Source organism: Buceros rhinoceros, unplaced genomic scaffold (assembly GCF_000710305.1).
Source record: "Buceros rhinoceros silvestris isolate BGI_N320 unplaced genomic scaffold, ASM71030v1 scaffold6362, whole genome shotgun sequence".
Classification (NCBI taxonomy): Eukaryota; Metazoa; Chordata; class Aves; order Bucerotiformes; family Bucerotidae; genus Buceros; species Buceros rhinoceros.
The window spans coordinates 47,609-57,789 of record NW_010398217.1 but is presented as its reverse complement, the minus strand read 5'-3'; the positions used below and the strand labels follow the sequence as shown (position 1 = coordinate 57,789).

General features: G+C 37.9%; 1 protein-coding gene across 1 annotated transcript in view; it reads right to left on the bottom strand.

Moving 5' to 3' along the window:
- Nucleotides 1–895: 895 nt before the first annotated feature.
- UHRF1BP1L (UHRF1 binding protein 1-like) overlaps nt 896–10,181 on the bottom strand; it is a 47,974-nt gene continuing 38,688 nt past the window's right edge. Inside the window, exons 18-21 of the mRNA XM_010131006.1 lie at nt 6,800–7,059; nt 4,567–4,675; nt 1,799–1,968; nt 896–1,150 (exon numbers count right to left, since the gene is read on the bottom strand). Of these exons, the coding sequence (XP_010129308.1) occupies nt 1,025–1,150; nt 1,799–1,968; nt 4,567–4,675; nt 6,800–7,059 (665 nt within the window). The 3' untranslated portion in view covers nt 896–1,024. The remainder of the gene's footprint in view (nt 1,151–1,798; nt 1,969–4,566; nt 4,676–6,799; nt 7,060–10,181) is intronic.

Below are 10,181 nucleotides of genomic sequence, written 5' to 3'. Positions count from 1 at the left end.
AACTGTATAATTACATTTCATGTAATCTCACAATTTCATTGGGTAATTAAATGATTCTCTACAGCTTTTTTATCAAAAAAAGCAATATACAATTAATGAATCCCTGTAGGATTCCCCCCCTCCCCCCAACCACTGACATTACATAATTAAATACAGTGGACCAAATCCTTGGGCATGTCTGATGAGTTGTGCAAAATCAGACATGCATGGAAAATGGCTCAAAGCTCACCTTTCACCAAGGGCTGGATCCTATTTCGGGGCTATATCCTCATCACAGAGAGAGAGAAAAAAAAAAAGTGTGAATGTCTAAATTACATCAGCTGTACAGATACAGTGGACCTTCACACAAAAGGAAAGCCCAGTAGTATGCCCTCTTACTTAAATTCTCCAGCATTTACTGTGGTATTTTAAGAGTGCATATGGAAAGGGTATTTCAACTCTATAGCACCAGAGGATTACTCTTAAAATCCTCGCTGGGCAAATTACACTAAATTTAGGGCCAGTTCAGGACTGGTATTTTAATTTTCAGTAGCTATACTATTCTAGAGGATCTAGTCCATATCATCATAGTGCAACTGCGACCTCCTGTCTAGACACCTTCTGGTAATAATAAAACAACCTTAACAAACGGAGGTACAGTTTGTTACTGAGGCATGGTATTTTAGTCAGCTATGCAGCTAGGCACCTTCTCTCAGTGCTGAGCCATCCACTTTTCAGAAAACATTTTTGAAAGAACACCTTCTTTGATAATATTAAAAGTAGACGATACAGGTTTTTTTCTTCAGTAAATTAGTGAAGTACAGTATCAACTGATTTTTCCAAAGTCATTTCATTTTAAAGTGGGCTGAAAAAAGTTCTGAAATTATTATTAAACATTGTAATAGTAACTAGTTCACAAACATCATTTTTGCAATGAGAAAACTTTGTCTGTGACAAAATAAAATAACCATGTCTTCTAGTGATTTACAATGCCACCATCACCTGAAGTGCTCTTGATGGTGCCTTGTATCAACAGAACACTGTCCTACTGATGATCAACATTCATTTTCTTTATACAATGAAGCAGGGCATCTTTTTCCATTTGGACCTCAGCAAGAGCCATTTTGGCTTTGGCTAGTTCCTGTTTGAGACATTCATTTTCTTCAATAAGCTGAAATGATTGGGTTAGAAAAGAGCATTATTAGTATTCCCGCATGCTGACAACTTTTTCCATTTCAGTAACTTTTAAAATACCATATGCTCACACTCATTGCTGAATGCAGGTTTGTTGGGGCCAAGTCGATTGCGACTGATTCTCAGTCAACGTGTAGAACATGGAGGGAGTTGATGCAGTTAGCTCGAAAAGCAAGATACCCAATGTTTTAGCTATGCCAGCTTCTGAGCTTTAGGAATGGATTCTTACCCAGTGAAAAAAAACCCAACCAAATTGATGTGCAGGTTCTGTCATTGTCAATCAAAATCCAGGTATGATTAACAGATTCGTTAAATCTAGATTAACTAGACCTTTGTCTTTTGCAGTTAGGTTGTACAGGGATGAGGTAGATGGGGAGAAGAAGGGACTTGCTACCTCATAAAATTCCCTTGACATAAAAGAGAAGAAAGTCTGCAATATATTATTATCCTATTTAGAAAGTATTATTACAGTACTGAACCATAATACCCATAATCCTTATTTTCCACCTCAAACAGATTCCTAAACAGAAGTAACCCCCAAACCCACTACCAGATAAACTAACAATTATCGTTGTAACATAATTCTGAGTGGGGGACGGGGGAAGTCAATAGGAATTCTTAATACCTCATTTTTAAGGAAATCAGGTGAATCCCTGCTCAATTTAGAAGGGCTGGGAATTTCAAACGTAGTCTGCGTGGCTTGGTCCTGTGTTTTATATCCAACAGGTCCAGTTGCTTGCTGCAATGCACTACTTGAATTCTTCATCTTTGACACATCATTTACTCTTTGATTGTCTGTATCACAGAAAGATACTTAAGAGTAGTATTGACGGGGTTTTTTCATCTTTTTAAAGTTTGATTCTCATTGGCACAAAATTTAAAACACATAAACAAACATACTTGTAGTATGAAATACAACTATACTTATCACCCAAAATAAAATTTAGTAATTAAAAAATTAATTAAAAGTCATACACCTTTTTGGAGGAAAAGAGACATGAGAAGAAGCACTGTGTAGCTACTGCCTTGAAGAAAATTATTACGTTTTTATACAAAGCAGTATCATCACCACAGAAAACGCATTCTGAATAATTAGAAGTTTAAGAACTATTAATATTGCTATTAATATACTGTCTTCAGGTCCAAATCAGATCTGAAGACTGCATTTACATTTGAACACACAGTGAGATAAACCTGAAGGATCAGAAGTTTTAAATTAGAAATTAACTTAAATGACTTGGTATTGAAGAAATTTTCTAGCATTTATAGCTGAAGTGCACTGTAATAGCCTTTAAAATATACTGCTGTATACCAAGGGAAAAAATAAGGGTCATGGTTCTTAGTATTCTAAAAAAAATACTCTGGGTTGTTTTTTTTTTTTTCTTTTCTCCCTCCTCCCACCACGCACACATGTGAAGACTCAAACATGTATCTCTGCTGATACATAAATCACTGCAGCACAGATAGTGTTTATGCCTTTGAAGTTACTGTACCTGAGCGGCCCATGACAAGTATAGGAATCAAAGCACTTCAGCAAAAAGGGGGAAAAAATGTGAGCTGAAAGAAACCTTAAAACTATATTTTCTTACAAAATTACTATTTCTTCCAATGTTTAGTATAAAAAGATGACCAAAATGCATTGAACATCTTTAAACACTCAAACAATGTATTAGATAACGTGAAGAAATTAAAATCATGCCACAGAATAGCTCTGAGAAGTCCGGTCCATCTTTGCTATACCTTCCCATTAGGAAGATGAAGGGAGTGTTAAGATTGCCCTGCAACCTCCTCTTCCTCAAGTACATGCACATACTGTTGGATTAACATATTCAGGACCTGGATGAAAGGGTGGGTGCACCCTCTGTAATTTTGTGAACAATACCAAACAGAAGGGTGACTGATGCACCAAGGGGCAAGGCTATTTTTCAGAGTAATCTGGAGAGGCTGGAAAAAAGGGCTGACTGGATCCTAATGAAGCTCAGCTGAAGCCAATGTGAAGTCCTGCAGCTGGGAGTAAACAACCTCTTGCTCCACTACAGGTTGGAGAGCAACTGGACAGAAAGCAACATTGTAGGAAATGATGTGAAGGCCTTGGTCAACAAGATTTATCATAAGTCAGTATGAGCTCTGACAGCAACGGTCAGGCAAGCACAGGTGTACTAGCAAGGATATGGCTAGCAAGATGAGGGCAGTTATTATCCCCCTGTACTCAGCACCAGTAAGACCACATCTGGAATACTGGATCCAGTTTTGGATTCCCTAGTGTGGTAAAGATACTGACAGCAGAGGACCACCAAGATAACTGTGGCCAGGAGCACATGATGTATAAATGAGGGGCTCAGAGAGACGTACTTGTCAAATCTGAAGATGAGAAGGCTATGGGGTGATCTTAACACTGCCTTTGCCTACCTAGTGGAAGGGTATAGAGGAGATGGATCAGATTTCCCTGAGGTGCTTGGCAAGTCCTCAAGCACCTCTGTCTTGAGGTGGCAGGACAGGAGCCAACAGACACAAGCTGCAACAAAGAAAATTCCAATTCGACATTACCAAAAAAATTAACCATGACGGTGGTCAAACACTGGGACAGATTATTTAGGGCAGGTATCACCTTTTTGATGCTCAAAACTTGACTAGACAGGGCACTGAGCAATTTCATCTAATCTGACCCTGCTTTGAGCAAGGAGTAGAACTAGGTGACCTCTAGAGGCTTCTTCCAACCTAGATTACTCTATGATTCCCTGACATGTCTGTGAAAGACAAGAATTAAGTTCTAAATGTATTGCCTTGTTATGAGTATTTGCCCATCCGCGTAGAAAAACGAATTTTAAGTGTACACACATTTCATGAAAAGTATGAAGTTAAATCGCTGTTTGAAGTACAAGTCTTGGTAGAGTCTTAGCCATGAGCTGCCAGGACACCATAATAACATACAGAACTGAAAACTGCTACTTGTACTTCTCAAATAGTCTTTCGTTTTACAATATTCTCTTTTAGTACTTGTAAGAGAAAACCACAAAGACAACAGGTAATGACCTTGGTAATCTGTAAAGAAAGGTAATTTTTTTTTTGTTGTTTCATTTGTAGTTAGTCAAAGGAACTTCAGTCTTATCAGGACAAATTGATGTGCACTGATGAAGCATATCCTGATGAAGTTATATGGCTATTTTTATTTCTCTCATATTGATTCAGCTGTGGATACCACAACCAATACACTATCCAAAACATAATATTCCTCTATGTGACTACACTTAGAATTAAGGTATATGACAACACAACTTACACAAATTATCATCAGTTATCTTTTCATTATTATCCAAAGGAAAAAAACAGTATTAACAATAATTAGATTACCAACAATAATATTGAGATATCAAGGTGCAGGAACATACAAACCTCTAATGAGAAAAGAGCCATCATCATTTCTTTCTATCCAGAGTATGTCAATATGTAGTTTTATGGGTTCCAGCTCAGATGCCTTGAGATTTTCACGTGGACTGTCATCCTAAAAAATACAAGTATTTGCAAATTAGTTTACCAGGAAATAGAAATAGGTAATTATGATGTTCAATTACACGTAAGTGGATTTAATGAAACTTGAAATGGAACATTTCAGACTAGCATTTTCTGATGGGATCTCTGCTGAACTTTCGCTCTATTTTTTTGTTTCCCCCCCCAGGGATCATATTAAAGGCTCAAATTTATCTCTGGAATAAGTCTGCTGAACTCAATATATACAGTCCGACTAAAATACTTCAAAGTATTTTTACAGACATCTCAATAAGATTATATCCCAACTCAAGACATTCTTTAGCTCAGGAGCTCTCAGAGTCAGAGATAAGAAGTCTGCACTATACAGTACCTTATTTTCCCTTAAACTATTTAAAGACTGGATACAGCTATCATTCTTGAGCTCAGATTTTGTTTTTTTAGACTTTAGTTTGGGATGACACCACCTGCATTTTAGTTATATTCCTGTACTCAACAGAAAATAAACTTCATAAACTACTTCCCCAGCAAGTCTTTATAGTTCATTACCCCTGTCAAGCAGAATAACGCAGCCAGTATAATCACAAACTATACATATCAGCGTTAAACACGTTGCAAGAAAGCTGCTGAGATCTAACTGCCAAAGTTGACTGAAACAGCACTAAGATTGCAGTAGACAGAGCAAAAAATAATATAATCTTTCCTAAATTCTGCCCCCCACCACCCCCATGACACACACATCTTATTTAGAAGAAACAGAATATACTACATTGAACAGGCACTGCAGCATAAACTTGAACAATATCCTCTCACTCTTTGTTACCCAACAACTCTATAGAAACAAATCACCTGTATATCAAATTTGCAGTTTGTCAACCATCAACGTGACATCGCTGTGACTTGTCTGCACTGCTGCGTGAGCACTTCAGTGCTTTCGCTGCCAAGCAGACTCTTACTGCCAGTTTATTAATGTATATTCCCCACCTCTAACAGCTGCTTTCTCCAGAACATTTTGCTTCTTGCCAATAAACCAGCACAATCCTGCCTTTAAATTCAAATGACTATATGTTAAGACTCTCCTTTTTCCATTTGGGCATTCACATTTGTGATACATTGAAATCCAAGGAACAGATCCATAGTTCTTACAGAAAGTGCTTGTGCTACTCCTCTAGCAGAAACACCCCTAAAGGGGTGCCTAAGGATCCTCAGGGGATGGAAAAGCTGCATCATGGAGGGAGGCAATACTGATGCACTGCGAGAAGAACTCTGGAGATTACAACTGCCCTTGCATTCAGAAAAGCTCTTAGCAGAATCAAGGCCTTACCCCTAGATCCAGAACTGGAGCTCAATTTGTTCAAAGTTTATATAAGTGATTATTAATGTCCAAAGCAACGTTATAACCATTTTATCTTTACATTTGTTTGGGTGTTCGTGTGTGTGTGTCCCCCAATACAAAAAAGCATCCTTATCTCTATGCAGCACAGAATTCACCATCTCCTTTAAACGCCTGAAAGAAAATGCCCCAGGAGACTTGAGCAGGAGTGTCCTCTTAATGTTACTATTTTAAGCTATGGTGGTAAAAAAAGCTTGCATTATTTAGTATCTGTTTCTAGGTAGGGCAGAACATGAACACTGGATTCTAAGAAGTGGTTTGAACTGGAATTGCTATAACCTTTTTCATTCTTTTGTACTGAACTTTCATTGCAAGAACTATCCTCTAAGTAGGAGAGAGAATTAACCTCTAAAATCTGTGTTTTGCGATTAGAAAACCATTACTATGCTAAGCAAAAAAATTCCAACCAGAAAAATACCACATTGTGCCTCTAGGAACTTGGTATACTATACCTTACCTATAAAACTCCCAGACACTGTCACTCTACAATAGAGACTGGGAGAGGATGAAAGTAGTATAAAATACTAATTCATATAAATAGCTTGGTCATGCAAAAATTCCTTTGTAGGCATACCAGAGAGCTAAGCAAATCTATGGATTTTTAAATTGTTTTAGTGTTATCTAAAGACCTTCCAGTGTATGATAGCAGCTTCTTTGAAGTTAACTGTATCCAGATTAGTAGTTTATTATCAAAGAAATAAAACCACAATTTCTTTAGAGCTGCCGAATAGCTCAGTGTTAACATACTTTCAAATTAATCCTGGCATTAGAAACTTTTATCTTCATAGGCATCACTTCTGCAACAGTTTCATCTTCTAGAAAATGTTGAATGTTGGTGAGGGAAGACGTTAGAAATTCAGCACTGAAGTTCTCTATGTGACACTGAAGAAAACCGTTTTTTACAGCCAGCAGAGAATGTATGACAGCACTAGGCCCACTTTCCCATCTCAAACTAATCTCAGGTGATGAATTAATTGGTCCAGCCACAGATTTACAGTCAGCAGAACCTGCTGCAAAAGGAAAACAAATATGCATGAAAACTTTGCAATATACAAAAAAGCAATTACGATGCAATTACTTCTCCCTCTATTGTCCAACTGATTTTACTTTAGAAGTATTATCCACGAATTACAGTGTTGCAAATACTGAACTTCAGAGCAAATTTCTAAGTATATCACTTCAAAGTACTAAAGAGCGATAAACAATACAACAGAAAAGGACTACAGAGAAATATCACCATGCACCAAAAAAAAAAAAAAAAAAAAATCTGTGTTTCCTCAATGTCTTGACGATGGAAAAACAATTATTTTGCATACTTTCCCACTAACTCCTTCAATTTTAATTCAGAAAAACATTTAAGTCAGTTCACTCTTCCAGGAGAGCGGGCATTCTCTTAGAAAGGCGGAATTTCCTGACTCAAAGTTACTTGCTAATACACAGGAACATGAACAGTAATGCAGTAAGATGGAGAACATGACCACATGGTGCTTCCATTATTTGGGCAGCAGTAGATTTGAACTTTAGAATACCTCTATCAGTTTCTTGTTAGTTTCAGTATCTTTAACCAGTAAGGACAACTAAAGTTCTGAAAATAAAATAAATGAAATAAAACATTTAAGATAACCAGATATTGGGAGCAGGGGGCGATGGCCAGTATCCATTTGTTGTACAAAGAAGAGGGTTCACCAACCAGAAGTAATTACCCCGTGGGATTCTCAAGTCATTTGGTCACTACAACGGCTGATCTACAGAAATGATCTGTATGACAAAAGGCATATTCACACTAAGGCACAGTAATTATATTAAGAAGCAAACATTTAAACATAGAAGATAGCTGAAATCAAAGTAACTCAAGTAAAATCAACTGAATTATGTAAGTTTATATTAGTAGAGCATCTAACTGTTAAATAAATTTGAGAGAATTAAAACAACAACAAAAAAAGCTTAAACTCTGGTTCCTTCAGGAAAGTCCAACGTTTACAAGCTTAAAAATTGGAAAAAAGTGGATAAATCTAGGAGTTAAATCTAAAGATGACTTAAGACTTCCTTTTTCTATATTTTTAGTACTAGTCTTTCTGCTCGCCCCATATTACTGACATGGAGTTTACTGTGATCTCCCCTTCTTGATTTCTGCTTGTGCATATATGAGCAATTACCAGAAAGATGAAGAGAAGGTGCACGGGAAATCTACTAGCAGCCTTCCAATACCTACAATGAGGTTATAAAGACAGAGAAAGCCTCTTCACAGTGGTGCTCGTCAGAAGGTTGAGAGACAACAGCTCAAACTGCAACAAGAGAAGTTCAAATTGAATGTAAGGAATGAGGAAAATTAAGTAGTGGTGCAGACTTCCTTCAGAAGTTGAACAGTCTCTGCCCTTGGAGGTCCCTTCCAAGACCTGATGCGATAAAGCCCTGAGCAACCTGGCCTGATGTCAGAGCTGACCCTGTTTTGAGAACAGGTTTGGACTAGAGACATCTTGACATCACCTCCACTCCTCTACCCTCAATTATCCTGTGATCCCATGAAGTGCAAGTTTCCTCTGTGGTGGCTTCTTTGCTGTGTGCTGTCTACCATTAACTAATAAAATACATACTGTAATGATTGCAGCATGCTTTTACCTCCCCTTCATCCCCTTCCTCCCCCCCATTTTAGAGATAACCTACTCTGAATAATCTGACAAGTACTGCAAAAGAAAGAGTACGCTGGTGGAACAGAAGTTACATTGCTTCTCTTCAATAAAGCTTATCTTGGATGCCGTTATGTGAAGGAAAACCATACTCCGCAGAATTAGTGGTCCTTCTGAAATTATGCATCTGGTACACAAGGCACTTGGTTAAAAGTCCATGGCATCACTGCTGATCACATTACATTTACAACACAAGCTTTTTGATATATCAAGTCTCTATAGATATACTCAAATATCCTGTTAAAGCAAAGACAAATGCAGCATGTGAAGATGTTTAAAGGTATTTTTAATAACTTGTTAATGGTTGCTGCAATGCTATGACAACTGTTCATAGTATTAGTATTTAAGGATTCAGGTTCTTGATATGGTAAACCATATGAAGCACAGATCAAATCTGTGGAAACCAGATGACAACTCACTGAGTCTCACTGACACTACTGGGCCAGATTAATTTAAAAAATTTAGCTTTGTTATGCAGATTAGGTAACGTGTGCATGCCGAAGTTACAGCAGCCTCCCATTGGTATCCCACAGATCTTTGCAATAATCCCTTTTTCATTCTCCTCAATTCTTGTCCCCAAGATTAATATCTCTAGATCCTCAAAGCCTTTTCAAGGTAGGATCATAGGGCATAAGCTTTCTTTATGGATAGATACAGATTTTTCGTGGTTGCGAAGCTGCAGAACTACCACATGCACGTAGCCTAGTCACTGGCCAGAGACAGACACAGAGTCAAGTGATGGCTCGTTACCAGTCACAGCAAGTTAACTGGACCTAGGAGGAATTCCTGTGTGTCTAGAAATGGGAAATAGTAGTGGGGAAATGTTACCTGTTCAGTCCTTTTAAGCAATATATGATGTATTATTTTTCAAAACTACAAACCAGATTGCTCCAAGATGCCTCTGGAACCTTCAGCCGTGGCCTATAAAAGGCCTAATGAGAACCTACAAAAACATAAAGGACATTGGGGCAAACCTGGCTTTGGTTCAGGTTCCTACCAACTGGAGAAGTGGATCACATCCCCAGTGGGGATGCTGGTATGGTGCTTAGAAAATTAAACACCTCTTGTATTCCTGGACAATGTGTTTCCTCTGAGAGGGAGCCAGACTAAGCAAAGCAGATGCATGCAATGCTCAAGGATACCAACTATAACTAAACATGCCATCTCCAGGAGAGTACCGAGAAGGTTTTAAGCAGTCAGGAGGAACTGCATCAGTGTCTGGTTTGTATATGCCTATTTTAAAAAGAAAAAAAAAAAAGTGGGGTAAGAGAAGGGGTGAGAAGAAGGATAATTAACTTTCCATATTCATCTCAGAAAATGTGCAGGCTAGTCAACCGTTCTAGATCAAGTGCAATCAGACAGACATACAGCAAGAGGCAGCAACTTTATTCAGGTAATAGGCCTCAGCCTGAACATAGTATACAACTGAAAACTGTAACTTC